We start from the raw sequence: 23,765 nt of genomic DNA on the forward strand, positions 1-23,765 counted from the left end.
GAGCATCCTCACGTCCAGGCAGCAGCCCCGAGGGCTTGGTGAAATCCGTGCTTTCGTAAGGGCTAATTAGCACTGCTGAAGGACTCGTAATCTCATTGAGCAACTGTTTGGGGTGGTGGGGGCAGCGTCGGTCCTGTTGATACAATATATGTATATAATTATAGTGTGGGCATGCCCAAAATGCACACTTAAAACTCAGAGTGTTTCTAGAATATCTAATCTGGAGTTTTTATTTTGGGTTCTTGACTTTCCACTGTTAAACCTGTTAGGCTCCATCCAGTGACTCAGCAGGTACTTTGCCATTTGTTTGCAGGAAAATGCAGCAACAGCCTGTTTGCTTCAGCCCTGCTGCCAGCTTAATTTCTGTGGTATTTCAGCAGCTCAAACCAGTGTTCCAGATCACATTTATGTGGGTGATAAAGTCATTTGCCGTATTCTAAACACCTGAAACAAGGAATATTTTGTGTCCTTTCAGTGCTCAGTTTAGTCTTTCCCCCAGCTGGCACTGGGATGGGGAGTCTGTGGGGCAGCTTCTCAATGCTTTTAAGAACTGAAATGTTATTACTGCTTCAGCATGCATATGCTGTAGCCCAGAAGCCCAGCCCCTTGCTCCCCCCGGATTAAACATGCTTGCCTTGAGATGTCCCTGCATCTGCAGTGGTCAGAGGGAATCTCTGGGAGCAGGGAGCAGACATGACTCATTTCGGATGCGTGTGGCTGTGGCTGTGCACAAGCACATGGTGACACATGCCCTGAAGCACTGGGAGCAGAACGAATGGCAAGAAAACCATTTCTCTCTCTGACTGAATTCCAGCATGGATCTCATTTGTGTCTCTGCCCCTTGCATGGGCTCATGAGTGCCCCAGCTTCCCTATCAAAGCCTTTTTGAAATTTTCAGCTTTGAAGAAATATTGTTAGCAGTGCAGGGTGTGGGGTCAGGGGGCAGGAGAGGAGCTGGGACACTTGCAGAAGAAAGTCACTGCCCAGGAGCTGGAGGTGCTCATAATTGATCACAGGCAAGGGCTTCACTGTCAGTCAATAGTGTTTTGAATTAGTGAAACAAGAATTGAGAAACTCCTGAGCAGAAGGGTTGGGAGACTTTGCATTCAGGGAGCTTGTCATCCACATGCAGGAAGCAGGGAGACACCTGTGTCCCAGGAGGCTAAATCTGCTGCCCAGGGTATTTTTCTGAGGAGTCTCAAGCTGTTGTTTACCTGCAGCAGAGCAGTGGAGACCACACTTGGTTCTACTCTGAAGCATCTCTTCCCCAAGGATGAGTGTGAAGGGCTCCCCTGAGGCAGGCAGAGGCAAGTTCTCCAAGCACTACTCTGCCAAAATTGGTGGGGGTGGAGGGTGTTGGTTTTGATGTGTTACCCATGTAGAGAGGCTGTTCTTCCCCTGAGGTTCGGCAAAGTCAACCCAAAATCTTTTCAGCCCACCTGCTTCAGCATGCTGAGACAAGACAGCTCTGGGTGCATGGCTGTGTTTGCCCTGTCAGAATGAACCACCATGGTTCATGGACATTCTCCTGTTCAGTGCTTTGGTCCAGGAGGAGTGAGAAGGAGCCTGGGGTGCCAGCGAGCTCCACTTGAGCTGAGGCATGTGAAGAGGAGAGCAGCCAACCTGTGCTCTTTGCTTTTACTGATGTGTCTTGAGGGGTTTGTTTCTGACAGAAGTTTCTCTAGGATGTAAGGGCTCATGAGGGTGATTCTCAGCTGCTCCCATGTGGAAAAAGTTGGCCTGAGTAATCCCACAGACAAGTAAATGGTTTCAGTTTTCCCATTTCCAAATGTCTCAGCGTGAGCAGAGCAGGTAGGTGGAGGAGATGGGCTGTGAGTAACTGCTTCCCAGATGGTCCATTTCATCCAGGTCACTCGATGTGGATTATAAATGAGATAAATGGGAATGCACTGTCTATACATAACATCAACAACAGCATCTGTGACAGGATGTTATCAGGATGACAGACTCGCAGGGTAAATGCAGTTACAAAGAGCAGGGCTCAGGTCTGGGCATTTTAATTGCCATTCCAAGGAAACCTGGTTGATGTCTTCCCTATTTGAAAGTATGGCCAAATACGACCCGTATTCAGGAAGGGTTTGGTTTGGGTTAAAACTGGTACATGAAAAAGTTCTTGGGGTGGTTCTCTCTATCCTGATGCAAAGGGATTGAGGGTTTGGCATATTCACCCTTCAAAAATAAAGACCAGCAATTTAAAGATTGATGGCAGGCATTCATTTACGTGAAGTAAAGGAGCTGAGTAGTGCAAGAACAATTGGCTAAGTAAAGTCCATGAATACCTTTGAGCTAGGAATGGGAAGTCTGTCAGCAGGGTGGAACTCTAGGATTTTCAGCTGCCTTCTGGAGTTCTAGGAACTCTTCACTAGCAGCCTCTGGAGCTTCAGCCTGAAACCCTCATCAGATACAGTGGTCTGTGAGATGAGTGACTGGGCCTGATGGACCCAAGTCCCTTCCAGTCCTTATTTTTGTATCCTAGGGATTTTTATACATTTCTCCTGAGCGATCTTACACATAAGAGCAGGGCTGGGCAAGCAGTGAGAGAAGGAGCCAGAAGATACTAGCACAGGCCAAAGAGCTGAGATTGTCTGGGAAGGGTTTGAGAGCAGCCCACTCCACCCCTCTGTGTGTCTGTGGATATCCTGCATTGCCCTGGCAGCTGACTGTGCTGACCTGGCACTGCTTCTGGTCACATCTCCTTTGGCCAAGGGATGGTCAGGTCCTCTGGGCAGCCCCACCTGCTGTGGCATTGCAGGAGATGGGGTCATGATCCTGCTGTCTCTGTCCCTAACGCTGCACAACCACGCACCTCAGCAGCCAGGCCTCACAACCATGGGACACTGGGAAGCAAGACCTGATTCCCAGCCACTGGGCAGGTGTGGGCCCCTGGGAGCACCACAGGTCCTGTGCTGCCTTCAGCTGACGGAGTGAGGAATGAGAACCCCACAGGTCCTCGGCACAGGCCCTGACACCGAACACTGCTGTCCACACCAGGGCCGTGTGGGCAGGAGCCGTGAGGGGTGGCTCGGCCTTCGGTCCTGTACCCAGCTCAGGAAGAGGCAGGCTGAGGATGGAGGGCTCTCATGTCGCGGCTCTGGGGCGAACTGGGACCATGCACTGTGCAAAACCAGTGACTGAAATCGGGAGTGCAAAGCGTTTTTTCTGCGCTCTGAGTGCCCCCTGCCCGCCCAGCTGCCAGGTGCAGGGGCTGCGGAGCGGGAGGTGAGCGGCAAGGCCGTGTCCCTGAGCGGGGATGATCCTGAGGAGCCGCCTGCCCGCAGCCGGCTCCCAGCCTGACCCCGCGGGCAGGGATGGGATCAGTGTGTGCCTAGAAGATCGTGCTGGCGAGACCCGGGGACCGGCGGTGGGTGGGAGGCGGCTGATGTCAGCGCAATGGACCCGTATCTGTGGCAACCAGGATAAATAAATAAATAAGGCGCGTGTGCCGGAGCAAGAGGCGCACAAGCCGCTGCTCTCCTCAGCACAGCCCCGCCGAATATCTCTTAAGCGGCTTAGCCCCGGTTTATTACCTGCGCGTCTCCCTGTCTGCCGGCTGGCTGAGAGCATCCAGCGCCCTCGGCGGGGACCCCAGGAGCCTCCCCCTCTCTTCATCCCTCCCTGCCTCCTCCTCCTCCTCCCTCCCCGGCAGTGGCAGTGGTTTGCTCCGAGCGCCCAGAGCTCGATGCGAAGCCGCTGCTCCGCGGTGAATTTCGGCGGTGCCGCGCAGGGCCGGAGGCGGCTGCGCTCATCCCCGGGGCGGGCCCGTCCGCAGGCAGGTGTGTGACCGCCCGGCCCGGCAGCCCTGCCCGCAGCACACGAGCCATGCTGGAAGCGCCGTAGCCGAGCCGGAGATGGATGGTGTCAGCAGCAACAGGAACATGTCTTACAGTAGATGGAGTTACAACAGGTATTGTCTGTCTTGGTTTGGTTTGTTGTTTTCTTTTTTTCTCTTTTTTTTTCCTTCCTTATATTGTAAAACCATCACGCTGTTTGTATAAACCGAGATGGGGAGCCCTCTTCAGGGAAGCAAAACCCTTTACTGATGCTGCTTTTCCAGTCTCGGGACGCCCTGTGTTCCCAGTAACTCCAGCAGTGGCTTTTGCTGATGTTTAGCAGGTGTTTGTCTGGAGACCAGGGTGGGAGTTTCACCCTGGCGTGGCCAGACTGGGGGTGCTCCCAGCCCTGAATGCAAATGTTTCCCAGGCTCTCTCCTCCAAGCAGGGCTCTGAGATGCACTAATCACCTCAGCAGTCACCCAGACTTACAAAAGGTGGTCTGTAGGAACTGCTGCTCGAAGCTTTCAAAAAATCTAAACTAAAGCTAGGGGAATGAAGGTGGCAGGGAGCCAGGATGTAGCTAAAGAGTGATGTTTTCAAGTAAACACTATGTGCAGCCCAGGTACCACAGAACTGACAGGGCTGAACTTGGTGTCTCATTGAGACAGCTGAAATATTCCCACTGTGTTTCATACCAGCATGTGTGCTTTCCCTCTTCCGGGAAACAGAAATTTATTGCAGAATTAGTTCTGTTTTAATGTGGTTCGCAGCTGTGACTGACAGTTCTTCAAGCCTGGATCAAAAAAAAAGGTACCAACTTCATACTCTTTCCATTTTCTTTTGGTTTTTTCCTTTTTTTGTTTTGTCTGTGTAAATGTTACACCTGAAATGCTAAGCATAAGCAGTATTAGCATCTCACTGAGTCTCTACCACAAGCCACCACAATATTCTGAAGAAATAGCCCTTGGAAGTGGTTTTTAGTGCTCAACCAGGTATTTAGTGTTGCCCACGCTCCCTGGGTGCGTGGGTACGTATGTTTTATATGTGCATCTAGAGAGCTGCACTCATTTTTGGTGCATTCCCATTGCCTCAGCAGTGAAAATACAGATACAGTGGTGCCAATGGAACAATGTCTTCTTTAAAGAAAAAGTGTGTTTGTGAATTAAAACTGAGTTATACAACAAGCTGTGATTTTATGCATGTATTATCCCATGCAGAGGATCCTTTTCAACTGATGCCACGTCCTCACAGAGCAGCAGTGAGACCCTGAAGTGTCAGTCTATCCCACGCAGCCCAAGTTTACAGCAGTTTCAATATTCTAACCCTGCAGTAAACAATCCAAACACTTCACACAAACTCCTCTTGGAGGTTTTCTCCCAGTGCTATCACACTGTGATCTAACCTTCTATATTGCTTGCAATCTATTTATCCAGTTCTCAGTCTTCCTGACCCTGACAGAGAAGTCACTGATGAATGTTCATCGGCCTTCGCCTGGGAACCTTCTGCACTTGTGTGTCCACCCTGCTTGGCTCTCCTACTTCACCTGGGGCAGAAATGCAACATTTCAGTGCCCAGGCTGGTTTTTTGGTGACCAGTTTCCGGAGTTGGGGATTTTTCCTAATAAATCGAACTGATGCCTGTGTACCATAAATATATTTCAGTGCTATGAGGATGAGGAGTGAATCACAGCTTTTACCCACAGTCTTCTTCTGAAAACCAGTGCAGAGTTGTTCTCTCAGACTGAGCCTGCCCTTCCACACCCCTCTTGTGCCCAGGTACCTGGCAGGAGAAGCAGCTAACTCTCTTGTATCTCAAACCCTGGTGGCTGATGTTTGCATTTGGAGCATGTCTCAGCTTTGGTCTCACTCACCAGTGGCCACAGAAGTGCCAGCTGCTCTCAGGGTGGCAGCTCTGTGGCAGAGTGTTTCAGGCAGAGACATGTGGACAGCCCTGAGAACAGCCAAGCACTGTGTGAAGGCCAACAACTTTTTCTTGGGATGCACACCCAGGTAATCCTCTTGTGTTGGCATCCATGAATCAGCAGGAATAGAGGGAGGGGGCCAATGGAGTAGGTGCTGCCTCCCGTAAACACAATTGCATCCATAATTAAAAAAGAAACCACACATCATCTATGAAATTAAACTAATTAAACTAAAGTTTTGGCCTTTGGACTCCATAAGATGCATGCATGGATTTTACCCCATGGAAATGAGGGGAGTTGCCATGTCCCCTCTAAATGGCCACGCTCTTGTGTGCAGCATACAGACATTTTTCTAGTGGGGTTTATCTGACATTTGTTGTGTATCTCAGCATTTGGGCCTAGGATTGTGGTCTTCCCTTAGGCTTGCTGCCCAGGATATGCACAGGTTGTTCCTGCAGATAATCTGTGCGACAAAGAGTGAGTCCAATCACTCGACTGCAAAACTCGAGGTGAGGGAGCCCCGTTCAGCACAGTTCCCCTCAGCTGCTCTCCTAACCAAAGGGGAAACTTCCCCCCACTCCCTCCCCCAGCCTAGACCAGTGTATGTGTGAAAAAGAAACAGGTACAATTGGAAAAGACTCTTAATGATCACACGTGGCATTTCCACATGTGGCTTGTTGGCTTTCCTAAAAGTCCAGCCTTATCTTGTGCACATCTTTGCCTTCCTCCCATTTCAGTGCTGTGTAATTTCCTGGTCACTCTGAACATTGCCAGCTGAAAGCAGAGAATGGGCAGCAATTTAAACAAAGACTGGGATATTTTGTGGTCCTAGAAACACTCAGAACTCTGAGTTCAGATAGCTAACTTCCAGGGTACAATAATGCTTCTCCTTCACCTTCTGCCCTTAGTGATAAGCTGTTTTCTGGACAGTTTATATTCATTTTCTGTTTGGTTTCTTTTCCTCTTGAGCATCACCCTACCTGCTCACCATACCTGTGGTCCCTCCGTGTGCAGAAATGCTCATCTTCCAGGGCAGAGTCAAAACTTGTTCTCTTCCAAGCTTTCTGTGTTCAGTGCTGGTGCAGGTTTTGGCAGCTGGGCTGGTGCCCATCAGCACTCTTGCTGCTTCCTCCCAGATTTCTTTGGGAACCATGCAGGCCCTTGCTCTTGGAGATGCTTGAAACCTCCTCATGCTAGTGCTGTCTGCAAATAGAGGTGGCAAGTGGAGGTTTTACCCAGCACTTCCCATCTTTCCAGCTGGAAATGAAAGCTCAGAGTCATTAATATGATAGGAAGGTGAAAATGGGGAATAGTTTTTGGCTGCTACGAGACTGAAGAGACATTCTCATGAGCTGGAACACTTGAGTCCTTTCTAGCACTCACAGCGGCTGGTGACCCGACTATCAAATGTTTAAACCTCAACAACACCACCCAAATTTGATCCCTGAAGGTCAAAATGGTGCTCGTGAAGGCTTGAGGGAGCTCTGATACCATGGATGTAGTTGAATTCCATTGAAGGCACAATTTAGGAAAGCATCCGAATTCAGTCAATCCATGGTCACAGAAGACCAGTTTGAAATCAAATACATGGGCAAGTACTGCAGAATGGGAATCTGCAGTCCACATTTGGAAAAACTGTGCAAGGAAGCAGTGGTTCTCCATGATTTTGCAGGGTTTTTTCATGAATCAGTGGACTGTGCTTAGCTCTTACAGCTGGTCCAGAAGGATTTCTTCAGGAGCTGCAGGAAGCTTTGCAGAAGGAACAGGTAACCTCTGCATTATACCTATGCATGAACAAAGATTTTTTTTTTTTACAAAATACCAACAAACCGAAACAAAATACCAGATGTGAAGTCATCCAATCTTTCTCACATTTCTTCCTGAGACCGATATATCCATAGTTTTTCTACCCTTTTCTCTCTTCATTTTGTCTCTAGACTTTCTATTTCTTTCCTGGAGGACTTCAGCCATCCTGGCCTCACTAATTACCACACTATGAATGATAGAGGTTTTATCCACCAGCGTTTGGAAGTATATTTTGGGATACCTACTGTCAGGATGTTTCAACTGTTTGAGACAGCTTGAAACTTTTTTCTATTGATCTGTATCTTTGGTCTATTCTGGATATCAGTGTTGTTTTTTACTTCTTTTTGAAGCTGCTATTTCTGGTTTTGTCTTTTTTTAGCCTGTGTTGAAAAGCTGTGACAGTGTATTTGGGTCATGGTGTTGGAAGGTTTCGATCTTAGATCTTAGTTTTTGAAGGTTTTTAGACTCCTCTACCTTGATTTTTCTGGGACATGCTTTCATCAGTCAGTAAATTGGGGCTGTCCTCCAAACTTCATCCAAAAATGTTGTCTTAGGGAAACTTAACTTTTTCCTTCTCTTCTTTGAAGTAGCATCTGTGAAATCCTGAAGCATGCACAGGTTTGCTGCAGCGAGTGCACTTTGACTACACCAAAGAGCAGCTCCTCTCTAATTCCAGCCAAGCCAGCCTTCTCTCCTCTGCCTTCTTGTGTCTTCAGGTGTTTCCTCCTGGATGAGGTACCTTTAAAGCTGTAATCATTGGACAAAGCATCTGAGGGGGACAAAAAGTGAAAGATGTTCTATGGAAAAAAAGGAGAAGGAGACTCAGCCAACCCTCAAATGAAGCCAGAATAAAACATTCACGTAACAGATGCAGAAATCCTTATAAATTTATCAGTGTTGTGCTTTTAGTTTGCTGGAATTAGGTTCTTTGTTTTTCTTTCATAGTAAAGCATCTTAATGACATAGGAGAACCTAGAGTTTGGGAGGGATGTTTCTTTCCTTAAGTCAAGGCACTAGGAACGACCTGAGGTGTGTTCATGTGCATCCTCCCATGCTCAGAATGAGTGTTTTGCGTTGATTGGCAGCACACCCTTGGAGTGTGTGAATTCTCCAGAGACTTGTGACAGCCTTGCAGAGAGGTGTGGGAGAGGAAACTTCAGCTCCGGCTTCCCTGAAGAAGAAATTTTAAAGCTTCTTAAACAAAAGTAGCCTGAGAATATAATTTAAACCTACTTGGCTTATGTACAGCATGACAATCCTAACAAATGTAAGAACTTCTTCAATGAAAGAGTTGCAAGCACTGGAACAGGCTGCCCAGGGAACTGGCTGAGTCTCCATCTCTGGAGGTATTTAAAAGCCATGTTGATGTGACACTTAGGGACATGGTTTAGTGGTGGACTTGGCAGTGCTGGTTTAATAGTTGGATTTGATCTTCAAGGTCATTTCCAACATAAATGATTCTGTGGTTGGTGTTTGGAGCAGTAAAAATCACAGCCAGAAGCTCAGTAGTGAGAGTGAAGGGTAAGTTTTTAAAGGAAAGTCAGTATTACAGCTGGTCTTTGGTTTATCCGTAGTAACATAATATATGCAGGTAACATTAGTTAGGAATTTTCAGCAAGAAGGAGAGAATCACTTGAGTCTTAGCTTGCAATAAAAATCGACACAAAATATACACATCTTTTGTCAGTACAGTTACAGGCCTCTACAAAAGGTCCAAGGTCTCTGTAAAGCTTTGTGCTTAAATCCTGCCTTCAGATTGTCTCTTGAACCATAAAGACAACCCAAGCTTTCTTCAGGGTAGAAGGAGGAATAGGAAACCAATGAAACTGGCCATGAAAGGTGATGTACCACAAGAAATGCTGCTCTGGGTCTCTTATTAGCACTTTTCTCTGTCCTTGCTCTGTGGTCTTATTGCACACTCCATGTGAATGCCTTTTGTCACCATGTCTAAAAGACACATTAAGTGCCTCATCTCTGGCGCTGGAGCACAGAATTGCCAGTCTCTGCTGTACCTGAATCCACGCACGATGCAGGGAAGATGGAACCCTGCCACTCTGAACTATCAGATACTCTTTGTGCTCTCACTGCCGCTCTCAGCATTAGCTTATACCTTGAAGAAAAATCAACCATGTCACTCATGATCTGCATTATCATTAAAAGAAAACCTTTTCTCTCTCCAATATGTGATTTGTGTAAATGCCACTACTAATGGAAGTCTGAGGAATAGCTTTCATGGCTGAACACCAACAGAGGTGGTTTTCCCCTTCAGAAATGAATCAGGACAGAAGAGCCATCCCAGCTGTTGACACAGTGGGATGCCCAGTTGAGATGACCAGGCTGAGTTCAGCCAGCAGCCACCTGTACTTGTAGAAGAGAGGGATGCTAGCCAGTGCTTGGATATATCTGAAATGCTTGAAGGCTGAGGTCAAGAACAGGGGAAGATTCCAAGAGCTTATATGAAAACAAATATGCTCCCAGAGGAGTACAGGTCTTTGCAGTGCAAATTGTCAACAAATCAGCTCAAAATCAATTTCAAAAGTACTTTTTAAGTTGTAATTTGTCTCTAGAAGTCTCCTACATAGATGATCAGACAGCTAAGTCATCTTGCTTGAAAAATATGATATTATTTCATTATTTTTATGAGCTTGCTGTGTTGTGTGTTTGATTCCTTTTATCCTACTGGTGCTGTGGTGTGCTATGGTCGTGTCACTGTGACAAACTGCCACACTGTCAAACATCCAGTTACTTACTTACCTGTCAGGTAAATGTGCCAGTTCAAATTCCTTCACCAATTCGTGGGTCCTTAAGGAGACAAGGTCATGTCTAGATGCTGTAATTCCAGAGTCAGTGCTCTTCTGTTTCGGAAACAGTCCAGTTTGTTTTGAAGTTTTATTATTTCATGCACCCCCAGCACCCTCTTCCTCCTCCATACCATGCATTTCTGCTGCCTTTGAACACGAATGGCTGTTTGGAGGGTGGAACGGTTTCCTCATAGCCCCTCCAGGCACTGATGTCATTGACATTAATGTTAAACTATTGATCTGTTCTCGAGGAACTGTGGGCAAGCTCACCTAGGTTCACTCCTGTCTTCTCAGAGTTTGCTGGCAATCCTTTAAAAAATACTTCTTGAAGCGAAACTTTTCCAACTTGAAAATCCTGCTCAAACATCTTCTCCTGGGACTCCTGGAGTATCAAGGCCAATTCATTAATGTGGCTCTTCTATGTATGCTCTCACAGGTTGTTCTGCAGAGCTGTAACCTAAGATCCTACCAAAAGCCAAGGAATTTGCCTGGTTGGTAAAAGATGCTCCCAGAGAGCTTTCTGAGGAAGGCACAGGTCTGGAGGGACTTGACAGGGGCTATCAATCAGAGAGTCAGTCCAGGAGAGGCTGGCTGCACACAGATTGTTTTGCCTGTCTGCAGGATGCTCTGGTTTCTAATAATAGAACCACGTTTTTGCTTTATTCCTCACTTGAATTTTGTTCCTTTTTAATGCAGTACTATTGAAGAACAGCTGCATGGGCTTTCCCAAACTGAAGCTTCTCCTTAAAGTTAGTTTATCCCTCCATCGTATTTCTTTACATCTTAAGTGGAACAAATAAAGTGCTCTGCTTTTTAGCATAATTTGTCTAGTTTTAGGAAGAATAATGAAACTTGGGCTTCGTAACAGGGTCTAGTAGATTTGAACCAGTTTTCAGAATGGAGTTATCATCTGGTTTGGAAACAGTGCACTTAGACTAGAAAAGACTTTTTGGTAGGAAGGTGCAGATGAATCAGAAGGAGGAAATGAAGAGAGGGGCCAGTAGGCAAACTGGGAGATGTTCCTTATTAAATACTGTAGAGCAGGTGAGCTGATTTTTATGTACGTGTGAGGCAGTGTTGTGACCAAGAACGACACATGTGGTCAGTGGATTTAGCTGGGTTCAGTTAGGAGGGCCTAAGTAAATCTCACAGGAGCTAACTTGCACAGTGCAGATTTCTGGAGGGGAAAAGAAGCTGCCATCTAAATAATGAATAGTTTATAGCCTTGTCTTACTAGCAGCAAGTGAGTAATAGGTAAATGCTGAGAGGGAGCTCAGAATCAGTGGGATTGGAGCAGGACTCCAGCCTACTGTGTGAACAGAAGACTTGAAGGTCTTGGCAGTAGCTTTCCTTCCATGGCATTCTGTGCTTCAGCAGGCCTAAAACCCAGACACTGATAGATAAATGTCTCCTCCTCTTGGAAGCTGTGATTTTGCCTGCTGTGGTTTTCTCCCCACCTGTGTTCTTCGGTGTGCACAGATACCCTGCCACATTTTCCCAGTAACTGCATCCCCCATATCACCACCACCTCAGATTTCACTCCTCCTTCCCCTTTCAGCATGCAGCATACACGCTTCTTTTTCTCTCTGGCACGCTTCATTTTTCTTCTCACCTTCCTAGAAATCCGTTGAATGTATTTAATTAGTGAGGATTTTGAAACTCAGTGTGGGCCACAAGAAGCAGAGGAGCCAGCCTGTGCTATGAACCCTGGCTGAGGCCAAAGCCCACTTAAGTCCCTCCTTACAACCCTTCTGTTCTTCTGCTAATCACAGTAAGAGGATTCACTCCAAGAGTATGGGATGTTGGATACTACAGCCAAAGATGTTCCTATCAGACTCTGGGCTGTTTTCATTCATCCTTTTGCAAAAGTAAAATGATTCCTGAAGCAATGGGTGTACTGAGATCCAAGGCAATTTACTTGGAATTGCTTGGAATGCAGGTGTATGTATAGCAAGGAAAGGAGCTTTGAACTAAAAAATAAGAACGAGCCTTAAATCAGAGCTGAGAATTAGTGTTCCAGACTTGTTGAAAATCAGAGATTTTGTTCCCACTGTCCACTTGTATTTGGTAGCTATATTACACAGATGTTGTTTGCTCTCTTGTATGAAAAATAATGAGCAACCACACAATATTATACAAATGTTATATATTTGTTGATGCTTGAATTATACCTTAGGTGAAGCTGCACTCCTCTCATCAGCTCCAGATGCAGGTGGGCTGCTGTTTGCAAGAGGGCTGAGGCTAAGCCACAGCTACTCATATTCATAATTTTTGGAGCTCCTAGAGTTGATCTTCAGTCTGACTGTGGGGATTATGAAATACATAATCTCAAATATGGTACCATTAAGTGCATTAACTGCTTTTTGCCTCTGAGGCTGGGAAAGAAGGTGGTGATATTTTCCTGATATTTACTGTCTCCCCTGGGCATCAGGTCTTGGCTGCCAATAAGGCAAAAGGCCTTGCTGCCTGCAGCCCCGCTCTTGTGCTCCTGGGGATGCCACCAGGCATCCTCCTGGACAGGTTGGGACTGCAGGCATCTCAAATATGCCTGGGAGAGCAATTGAAGCTCAAATGTGGTGACCAAACTCTGTTTTGTTCACTGTAATATTGTTATGATAAGTTGTATACATTTGATTGATTCACTGGGAAATCTGCATAGACTAATAGGTTTTTTTAAAATGTAATTCAACTAAAATATCTGCAAAAGCAGAAGCATTTGTTTTGCTTATCTGTGGCAGTGAGGTTTTCCTGTTGTCTTGGCTGTGCTGTAGATTTGATAGCATAAACCAATGAGATGCTGAGTTAAGAGCTGAAAGAAACCTTGCTCTGAGAGTGGGAGACAAGGATCTGTTCCCATCTTGGTACACAACTTGGCACTTGTTTATGTGAAAGCTTTCATCATTAATTAACAAGTATGAGTGCTCTGCAGTGCTTCTCTGGCCATCCCATGAGGAGCATTCCCACCCAGCCTGGGGAAGCTGTGCTGTGGGAACAGCCCAGGATTATGGGTGCAAAGTGAGGCTGAGTGCAGTTCCTGCTATGCTAACCTCTCTTGATAGGGGAAGCTATGCATTTATCTCTGACTCAGCTTGAATTTTTTTGCCATTGACGATTATCTTTCTGCTAAAAAAACTCTCTTTGCTTTCACCTTGCCCCTATTGAACTGTGGGATTGTCTCCATGCTATGAAATATGTGCCTAAATCCCTTTGCTGTGGTTCCTTTGAATCATGCTGAGAACAACATTGCAAAGAATATCAATTTGCATCTTAGCATTTACCTTCCTGGCTGGTTATTTGGTCTAGACTTGGTCACAAAGAGAAGCTGCTGGTATTTTTGTGGATTTATTCTGCTGATGTACCGAGCAGCATGAAAGTGCTTGTGCCTCCAGTAGCAGTGTGGTGTTCCTGCAGTGGCGTGAGACTCTGAGTGCATTTAAAAGTCTGACTTCTCCTCCAACAGCTGCTTTTTTTCTATAATTGTAATGTCCACGTTTACCTTTTTTGGTGTCATCTCAGTCTCAGTGCAGCTGTACAAAAATTCTGAATTCTGTGTACAGTAAATGAAATATGAACATTTCAACGTCAATGCTGGAAATAAAGAGAATCCTTTTTTTTTTTTTTTTAAATTAAGTTTCTCTTCACCACTCTTGTGTAGGTAGTTGGCAAGTCAGGGTAGATGACTTGGATAAGAATAGGTATGGAGAGAGGGAGTAATAAAACAGATTATTTAGCAGAGAACAATACTAGAGCCCCTTAACGAGCCTCTTCTGAAATATCTCAGATTGAATTGTTTAATATGGTGCAGAAATTATGCAAGAAGGTTTTCTAATGTTACTTGGATCCTGTCCACAAGTACTGTCAACTTCTTCCATGCATAAGTTATGGGAGGTCTATAAGTTATAACTTATGCACCCTTAGAACTTAGGCACTGTCAAGTTTTTCTGTGCATAAATTACAGCAGGTTTATAACTTTTTTTTCGAGGGGGGACAACTGAAAACCCCATTCCTGTGCAACAAACTATTCAAATATATGCTCAGATCCCACTGTCTGTGATATGGGGACACTGTTCTTAAATGCTTGTTGGTCTGACTTAAAATTCACTTTTTCCTGGATGCTGTACACGAGGCTTTGCTAAATGAAAGAAGAAGAGCACAGGTACCAAGGGAAGGTCCCACTGAGAGATACTGATTGTTTAAATTTGAGTTCAGCTTTGTTTTGGTTACAGACTTGTGGGCTGATATTTAACTACAGCCTCGTGCTCTCTGCCCAGGCCCCAGATGGGCTTATGAATACTGTGGTCTATGGATGTAAAAGGAAAAATAATCTATAATAGAAGACACAGAACATGGCTGAGGAAGCAAGAAGTGTTATCCAGCACGTCTCAGGGAATTGGATTGCTGACATCAACCAGCCACTCTCCATCTTCTGCTCACCCATGTGTAGGAGGGATGTTCCTTGTTGGATGTTGGAAGAGGTAAAGTCTCTAGAACTAGATGTTTACCGCGAAGTTCACTCCATGACACTCCCTGAGAGCTGCCAGCGTGCTCCTTGCTCTGCCATCTTGTTTGTCCTGTGACTGGGAACTTCATCTTTTCTTTGATGCTTTTCAGACGTTGGATATTCTAGGAGACTTCTAGGGCCAGTAGGTGAGGTTTTTTTAACCAAGTCCATATTTCATCCCTCAGTCTGGAAAGGTGTTGGGGCAGGAAATACTCCATTGACAATACAGGAAGTTTAGAAAGACTGTTTGTTTGCTTCCATCTCTTTCAAGCCCTCTCTTTTGTATTCTTTTTTTTCTGTTACTTTACTGTCTTGTCTTTTCTTTCCAGTTTTAAGGAAGTTACACCCCTGGTAATGGACCATGAAAAAAAACCAACCCAAACCCAAATAGGTATTATATTTGATGCGCCTTAGCAGTGGACAAGGCTACAGAAAAATGAGGATCTTCACAGGTGTTCACTTCTCTGAGCTGTTGCATGAAGGATTCAATTGCTTCCTGTACTAAATCTGCGCTGTCTTGATAGTGCACTATCTGCCAGTTGGCCAGAAAAATACGAGCTGTCATTTTGAGGTATTTAATCACATTCTGAATTGGTATTACAGTGTGGTGGTTGTGCAGTGGGAGCACGGCTTTGCAGAGCTGGGAGCCTTGTGTGTGCTGTGGCAGGTGTGCAGCCAGGCACCTCTGCAGTACAGGAAAGCCCAGATGTGGAGATGGAGAGGAGACTTGCCGAGAAGGACTCGGGGATAACGGTGGCTGAGAGGCTGGACATGACCGGCAATGTGTGCTTGCATCCCAGAAATTACCCATATCCTGGGCTGCATCCAAAGCACTGTGAGCAGCAGGGGAGGGAGGGGATTCTGCCCCTCTGCTCTGGTGAGATCCCACCTGCAGTGCTGCATCCAGCTCTGGTTCCCCTGCACAGGAAGGACATGGAGCTGTTGGAGTGAGTCCGGAGGAGGCCACCAAGATGATCAGAGGGATGGAGCATCTCTCCTATGAGGGAAGGCGGAGAGAGCTGGGATTGTTCAGCCTGGAAAAGAGAAGGCTAAGAAAGATGGAGAGGGACTTTTTACAAGGCCATGTAGTGACAGGACAAGGGGAAATGGCTTCAAACTGAAGGAGAGGTGGTTTAGACTGGATATTTGAAAAAACATTTTTACTGTGGGGGTGGTGAGGCACCCGAACAGGTTGTCCAAAGAAGTTGTGGATGCCCCATCCCTGGAAGTGTTCAAATCCAGGCTGGATGGGGAACTGAGCAACCTGGTCTAGTGGAAGATGTTCCTGCCCCTGGCAGAGGAGTTGGAACAAGAAGATCTTTAAGGTCCCTTCCAACCCAACCCATTCTATTGCTTCTGTGATTCCCCGTATAGGAAATGACGTGGGCAGAGGTGTTGATGTCCTGCCTTTCCTCTCCCCCACTCTCAAAATACCTGTTACCAAAGGGGAGAAGGAATGGGGAATCTTCCTCCCAAACATGCATCCAATTCCGACGTGTGAGTTCAGCTGTGCTAAGCTCACGTAGCTCCCCTGCCTCAAATCCTGCACGTGCATTCCTTTTTTCCACCTGCCTAAAGATATCATAGTCACGTGCCTTGCTCAATGTTGCAAGTGATAACTCCTTCCCATTTTTTAATTGAATCAATTCCAAAGCTCTAATTAATTGAATAAACACACCTTATTCCTATTTGCTGGCTTAAGACACTCATCAGAAACAATATTTTCATCTGGAAGTGAGGTCTCTTCCCTGGAGTTTGCATCCTGAAGCCCCCAAATTTCGGGCCCAGGACTCCGCAAAAACCCAAATTTAGGCTCTTGAATGCTTAATTTTGGGTTCTGACCCCCAAATTCTGGGGTCAGATTTCTGGGTGCTGAATTTTAGGGTGCTGACCCCCCCAGCCCCCAGATTTCTGCCCCCTCATTTTGGTGTCCAGACTGCCCCATATCCTCAAATTTAGTGTCTTGAATGCCCAATTTAGGGTCCAGGACCCCAAAATTGGGTAGTTTTGAAGGGTCCTGGACCTCCCAAACCCCTCAAATTTTGGTGTCCTGACAATAGTGTCGGTGCCCCCATGGATTAGAAGGCAGGCAGCTCCTGGGACATGTCACAGCCATCCCTAAAGCTGCTCAGCACTCTCTGAGGCAGAGCTGCCTGGAAAGTTAGGAAGCATGTCTGTAGAAAATGGGCTATCCTTCACCCTCCAGCTGTTATGAAGCTTTGAGGAAGCCAGTCTTGGGCAGTTTTCCTGCACATTTCCCCCCATTTTGGGCTTGTTTCATGAGCAAGCCCCTGAGCGGCTGTTTGGTTACCAAGAATAAGTGTTACCAAGAAGTGTTACTCCAAAGTGCTCAGTCACTCAGCACTGAGCCCCTGTGGCAAAAAATAGCTTTATGTAGATTGCAGGAGGTACTGAGAGGAAGCTGAATCCCCTGAGGCTCTTGTAGGAGGAGGAATGAAAAGGCTTTTTTGTCCAACTATGTCATACTCACGCAGTCATGCCAAGGCACAGTGGTGCACTCCTGCTCCTGCTTTTCAGAGGCCTCCAGATGCATTGTTTGTCTCCAAAAACAAGATAGCTGGAAGTCACAGTGATAAATGGCAGAGCAGGCTTTCCTCCCTCCCTGCAGGTCAAGCCTTCCCAAAGAATAAGGAGGCTGCTAACATGGGGCTGGGATTTCTTCCTAAGACCTGCCAGATCCAGAGACTTTTTTTTTCTCACTCAGTGCATTTTTTCCAATAATAGAAACTGTCATCTGTAATTGAGACTATCACATTGAAAAGTGAGAATGGTGCAGAAGTGTACGTAATTTAACTTATTCTGAGCCTGCTCATCCCCCTTGCTAAAACAGACAACATTTTTAGTAACCCTATCCAGTCCTTTCCAGCCATCTGTAGGTTTTCCTTATAAAAACAAGGCAAATCTCCACCACTTAAACTGCAAGGCAGAGGGAGGGATGGTGGAGACTGGGTTGCCTCCTTCAGTTTGGGCTATGCCTGTTATCCTTCGTGGTCATGGAGATTTGCCTTTTTTGTTTTTAAGCAGGCCAGCAGCAGTGCAGGTGGATGATGCTCCATCTTAATGTGGCACACTGATCCCAGCACAAACTTCAATTTTTTTAACATGTTTTTTAAAATGTAGTTACATAACTTGGGGTTTGTGTCCAGTGAATTGCAGATGGGATTTGGGTAAGCAGTTTAATACACCTGTGTGCAGCTGCATCAGATTTGGCTGACTGATGTTGGTAGAATGCCACACCTTTCCTACACCGTGTACTAGAGACATAAAATAGCTAAACCAACAATTTTCATGGGTTTATTACCACTCTGGTATCTATGACCCAGTAGAGGTTTTTTATTAGCCCTCCACAGGGTGCAGATTCAATAGAGCACATTTTCTTCGTTGAGGTTTCAGTGTTTTTCAGATTTCCAAGAAATGGTCCTTGAACCCCAGTTCAGCACTGGCTGCATTAAAGTTGTTTGTTACCAAGTCATTGTGAAGAGGTGTAAGATAACTCACATACACCTTGTAATACCTTCTGATTTTATAAATGCAAAAGGCAGAAAACTTGAAGCAGACAGAAGGAGCATGGCTTTGTATTCAAGGTTAGGTGCCATTAACAAAAATGCTATTTTTATCATCACAAAATCATTGAGATTCTTCCAAAATACTTTTTCAGCTCTCAGTCTCTCCTGTGTTGAATGTGAAATGGCTCCTGTTATTAGCAGTCATCTTTTGGCATAAATAGATCTCTCAAGTCACCTAGAACTGTTTGCCAGGTATACATGGTAATGCTTCTTTGGTGTTTAACAGCAAACTGATGAGATTCTCATTGCTTTACTGTCACTAATTAAGTAATTACTTCGTCTGGGAGATATGTTGTTTATTTTTCAGATGCTTGATTTTTCAGGTGAGTTGACTTTAAACCCAGGTCACTTGAATTTACTTTTTTTAACGATGGTTGAGTTAACAAATTTGCAAGCATCGGTCCTTTTTTATATGACAAATTTCCAGTCCGGTTCTGATTGAGCTGTGATTTAGGCAAAGCATCAGTCTGCTAAACAAATGTTTTGTATGTTTTTCAAATTGCAACCATGGCATATTGTGAGTGAGCTTAGTTGATCAATCTTCATAATTCTTGATATAAAAAGCACATTTAGGTTTTAAAAAAAAACCCCAAAACATAAGTTAACAAGAGATCTAGCACTTTAAAGGTATGGGAAATCGGTAACAATTTTGGCTGAAGGCTGAAAAAGTCCCACTCTGTTTAGAGAAGCACTGAAATCCCTTGGTCTCCTGAAAATACTGCTTTCAGCTCTTCATCCCTGTGTCATTCCTGATCCTCTGATAAAGAAAATATAAGCCTGACACTTGCACACACAGGTTGGGAAGGAGAAATACAGAAACAGGCAGAGGTTCTCATGGAGAATTGAAAACATAACAGTTCCTCTGGCCTGTGACAGGCAGGACAAGTGACATGGCTGATGCTGTGCTTGGTGGCCTGTGGAGCCTAAGGTTGGTTGGATGGTGAGATATGGTAGCTATGTTTAGCTGGCTCTTGTACCCCACCAGACAACAAAATAGACACAAAAGTTATTGTGTAAGAACCCCCCAACTCCTTGTAAGGGAATGGCTGAGCCCTGACAGCCCTGCTGGTCAACTTGTAATGGACTTTGGGGCAATTAAAATTGACTTAAACTGGACCCTTACACCCAAATAATGATAAGCAATAAGAAAAAACTGTGGCAAGTGAAGCTAAACTAGAATGTGACAGCATTCCCTAATTCCACAGGAAAATGTTCCACAAAGCAGCCTCTTGCTCATATTAAAAACACCGAGGCTTTAACACCAGAAGCTTCAGTGAGTTTGTGCAGCCCCTCAACAAAAAAGAGAATTTCAATCCAAAATCTCCATTACAGCAGGATAGGTCTATATGACAAAACAAAAGAACTTTTCTTTAGGGCACTTTTAAGCAGGGTCATGCTGGAATTTAGCAAAATTTGTCAGAGTTTGTGAGAGAGCAGAATAACCAAAAGCCTTAGCACTAGCTCCAACCCAAATCGTCCACAGCCCTAAAACAGTTAAAATACAGTTTAATACATGGAGAGATGGTCAAGCAGAATAAATGGGCTTTTTATTTAATTATGATTGCTCTGCTTGAAATACATTGGGGAAATGAATAATTAATGTCTCATAAGACTGGCTAAATTTGGAGGGAAAAAAAGTTCAAATATTTTCAAGGGCGTCCAAATTAGTTTAAATAAGAGATGATACATAGTACTGTGACTTTCCTTCCCCCTCCCCACTCATCCTTCAATACATTTTGGGCATGTATTTCCTTAAAGTTTAAATATTCTAAAAGAAAACACAGTGGAAGAAATGTTTAAAACTGGAAATAAATACAAGTGCCTTGCTCCATCAAGAAATGGAGAGCAAATTCTACATGAGCAACACAGTGACTTTCCTCCCACGTTCCATCAGTGATATCCCCCAAAAGATGGTGACAATGTAAACAGAGGATGCTGTCTACAAACCATTGAAAGGCTGTACATATTCATGTTATATGGGTTCCTATTATGCTGAGACAGGATTATTTCTTTTGCCAAAATAGTAAAAAATAGTTTTCTTTCTTTATGTGAAGTAACTGTACTCAGCTTTTTGAGGTGAGCAAGTGCAAAGTTGCTTCAGCTTTCCACATAACCCTAGTGGAAGATTTTACCCTTTTAAATTGCAGTTTTTGGGTGTCACCTCCCATGTCTGCTGGCTGGTTGTGCTGTTTAGCACGTCCCAGGTATGGCCAGAGATTGTTGCCCTGACAATTCAGTGCTGCTGAATCAGACTTGTTGTCTAGGCAACTGCCTTCAGCTTCAGCTGGAAAACCATGAGTTAAAGACCAGAATCTTAGCAGTGTGAGCTCTCCAAGGGTGGTCTCATCAACACTTAGGGCTCTTCTAAACATTAATCTTTACAGGCATGTTCTGTAAAGATGCAGACTGAGGGCATGAAGGGGAATATGGCATCAACAAGAACTGACAGATGATTTGCTGCAGTGGAGAGCTGCTGCCTCCTCCACAGCGCAGGGAGGAGAGGGCGGATCTGATTCATGGGCAAGGACTCCAGATGCCCTCTGGAGGATGCAGAAGGTGGAGTGGGAGCACCGGGTGCCCTCTTGTGCCCTGCCGACGTCTGGCATTTCACTACATGATACAAAATGTCAAACTCTCTCCCATCTGTTAAAATTTCTGTGATGGGCAGAGCGGCCTTTTATGAGGTCCAGCACAGACAAGGGAGAATGTTTGCCAACAGCTGGGCCTGACTTATGACTGTGCTGTCCTATTCTTGAGGATTATAAAAAAGAGGGAGAGTGACTTTTTACACAGGCTGATAGTGATAGGACATGGGGGAATGGTTTTAAACGAAAGGAACAGAGACTTATCAGAACGAAATCCTTTGCTGTGGGGGTGATGAGGCACTGGCATAGGTTGCCCAGAGAAGTTTTGGCTGCCCCATGCATGGAAGTGTTCAAGGACAGGTTGGATGGTGCTTTGAGTAAACTTATCTAGTGGATGGCATCTCTGCCCATGCCAGGCACTTGGAACTAGATGATCTTTAAGGTTCCTTCCAACCCAAGCTTTTCTAGGATTGCCAGCAGAGTTCTCAAAAAGAAGACAAAGAAAAGGCTGTTTCTGGATTTTCAGTTAGGTGCAGGCAGCACCCTACCTCTGTACAGTGCTTGGTGGCACGTTCCAGTCCCAGTCTTGGGGCCACCCTGGTGTAAGGGAAGATGACAGAGGACACAAAGAGATTTCCTTGTTCTTCTTTGATGCACACACCTCCAAAAAATGTTACTAATAGCCTAGCAGCTGCTAACACAGTGGTGGCAAAGTTGCTCATTCAGAATCACACGAAATCATCTCTGACACGAGAGTTTCATCACAGGTGCTTTTGAGTGCACTGCTGGGCAGCTGCAAAGTAGCATGGACCAGGAGTACTGAACCTGGAAAATTCACAGGGAATGTGTGTGTGTTTATACTAATCTTTGGCAATTCTGGTTTTACACTATGCACCAATGTGCTGAACTGATGAAGTAATCACTTCAGGAATTTGTGTAAGTGATAAAAAATATGACTTCCCTCTCCTGAGTCTGTGGTTGTGCTGAGGGTGTCTTTTTCTAGACTTGTGCTTTATCTGTGAGGAAGCAGCTGTGGGAACTGCTGGTGTTCCGTATGAGGGAATTCATGGGATGATGGTATAAAACAGAGGTGCTGGGGCAGAGAACACAGGTGTAGCCAGCAGGGTAAGGAGTGAAATACAGGAAGATGGGTAGGCAAGAGCCAAAAAAACCACTTCCAGCATCCTCTTGTAGAGGTTTAAACACAGCTTCCTCCCTGAGGCTGCTCCATCTCCAGGGCCTCAGCTCTTTACTTCTGCCACTTGTAAGCAGCACTGGGAATTAAGAAAATACTTTTTAAGAACCTGCACTACCTACTGAGTGGAACTTCTGAGTTTCAATGATGCTTTGTCCCAGTAAGTATGAATTAGTCCTTCCCAATTTATGCCAAATATCTGTCTTCTGCGTTTGTGTTGAAAGTCTGTGTGGCCAGACAGACACTGTACTATGACCCTGAAAAGCGAGCCATAAAAATGTGGAAAAAAGATAGTCTTTGGGAATAGAATCAAAAAATCATAGAACAGTTTGGGTTGGAAAGCACCTTTAAAGTCTAGTTCATCTAGTTCAAGCCTCCTGCAAAGAGCAGGGACATCTTCAGCTAGATCAGGTTGCTCAGAGCTCTGTCCAACCTGGCTTTGAATGCTTCCAGGGATGTGGCACATAAAATGTAACCACAACTAACCCCAGTAACAAATGACATGTTTCAAGGCAGACAGAAGAAGCACATTCTGTATAAACACATAGAAATTGTTACCTGAGACCTCCAAGACAGAACAGGTTTTGCTGCTGTGCTTCTACCAGAGCCATCAATAATCTTGGCAGTTCTAGTTTCCTGCTGAGATTGAAATGTTTTGTGGGAACTGATTAATTACTGCTAATAATCTTGACAGAATGCTGTCAAAACATGTTGTTTTGATTTCTATGGAATATAGGAAGCAAGTCAAAATGAATCGCTGCTGCTTGAAGCAGCACGTTTTGGCGTTTTAAATTTAGTGTTCTCAATTCTTCATTAGAATGAGTTCTAAGCAAAAAAAAAAGCCTTGAAAATTCTGCAATAATGAATTTTTCCCAGTTGATTCCATCTCATAGTTTTCTTTCCCTCTCAGCTTATATTTTAACCAATTATATCCAAAGCCTAGAAAAGAAAATTTTTAAATGGAGATTATTGATGTGTGTAAAACTTTTATATGAATGTACTATTAGCTCCAGACTTAAAGCCCTAAAATATATTGGATATTTTAATTGATGCTGAGGATCAACATAGTATGTTTATCACATACTATAAAGAAGAATAGCCATCCTTTTTTAGTCACATCTACTGAGATTTTGGAGGGCATTCCTAGGAGTGTGTTGTGCCTGAGATGCAGAGAAAGACTTTGATTCTGCTATTCAGAGACATCAAATTCATTTTTCTCTAGGAAAAGATCCTACAACAGACCTTCTCAAATGCATTACTGACTTCTTTATCAGGAATATGTAGCCTGCTGTGGCACAGGACCCCATCCCAGCTGTACTTCCCTGATGTTCTACAAGAGGATGCATGGGATCTGAAAGGAAAACAAAGGGGGTCTCCCTTTTTCTACAGTGTAATGTTTAGTTTGTAATGAAATAGGTGCAGAGGAGTGGTGCAATTATTATTGGAAGAAGGAGAATGGTAAAATCTAATTGTGGCTGAGAATGTGTGAGTAAAGTACAGAGAACAGCTCAGGACCTGCGCCCACAGCCACACGGGGTCTGGCACTTGTCAGACAAATCCAAGCAGTGAGAGGCA

The 23,765-nt window shown here is 44.9% G+C and overlaps 1 protein-coding gene across 6 annotated transcripts in view; it reads left to right on the forward strand.

Moving 5' to 3' along the window:
• The first annotated feature begins 3,674 nt into the window (after positions 1-3,674).
• The window catches only part of TUB (TUB bipartite transcription factor), a 146,364-nt gene continuing 126,273 nt past the window's right edge, over positions 3,675-23,765 (forward strand). For 3 of the 6 annotated variants that reach the window (XM_032113076.1, XM_032113077.1, XM_032113083.1), the window contains exon 1: positions 3,676-3,925. In XM_032113076.1, coding sequence (XP_031968967.1) covers positions 3,870-3,925 — 56 coding nt within the window. In that variant the 5' untranslated portion in view covers positions 3,676-3,869. Of the gene's footprint in view, positions 3,926-23,765 lie in introns of all 6 variants that reach the window. The other 3 variants (XM_032113079.1, XM_032113081.1, XM_032113082.1) reach the window with 2 other exon arrangements.

Source organism: Corvus moneduloides, chromosome 6 (genome assembly GCF_009650955.1).
Source record: "Corvus moneduloides isolate bCorMon1 chromosome 6, bCorMon1.pri, whole genome shotgun sequence".
NCBI classification, from domain to species: domain Eukaryota; kingdom Metazoa; phylum Chordata; class Aves; order Passeriformes; family Corvidae; genus Corvus; species Corvus moneduloides.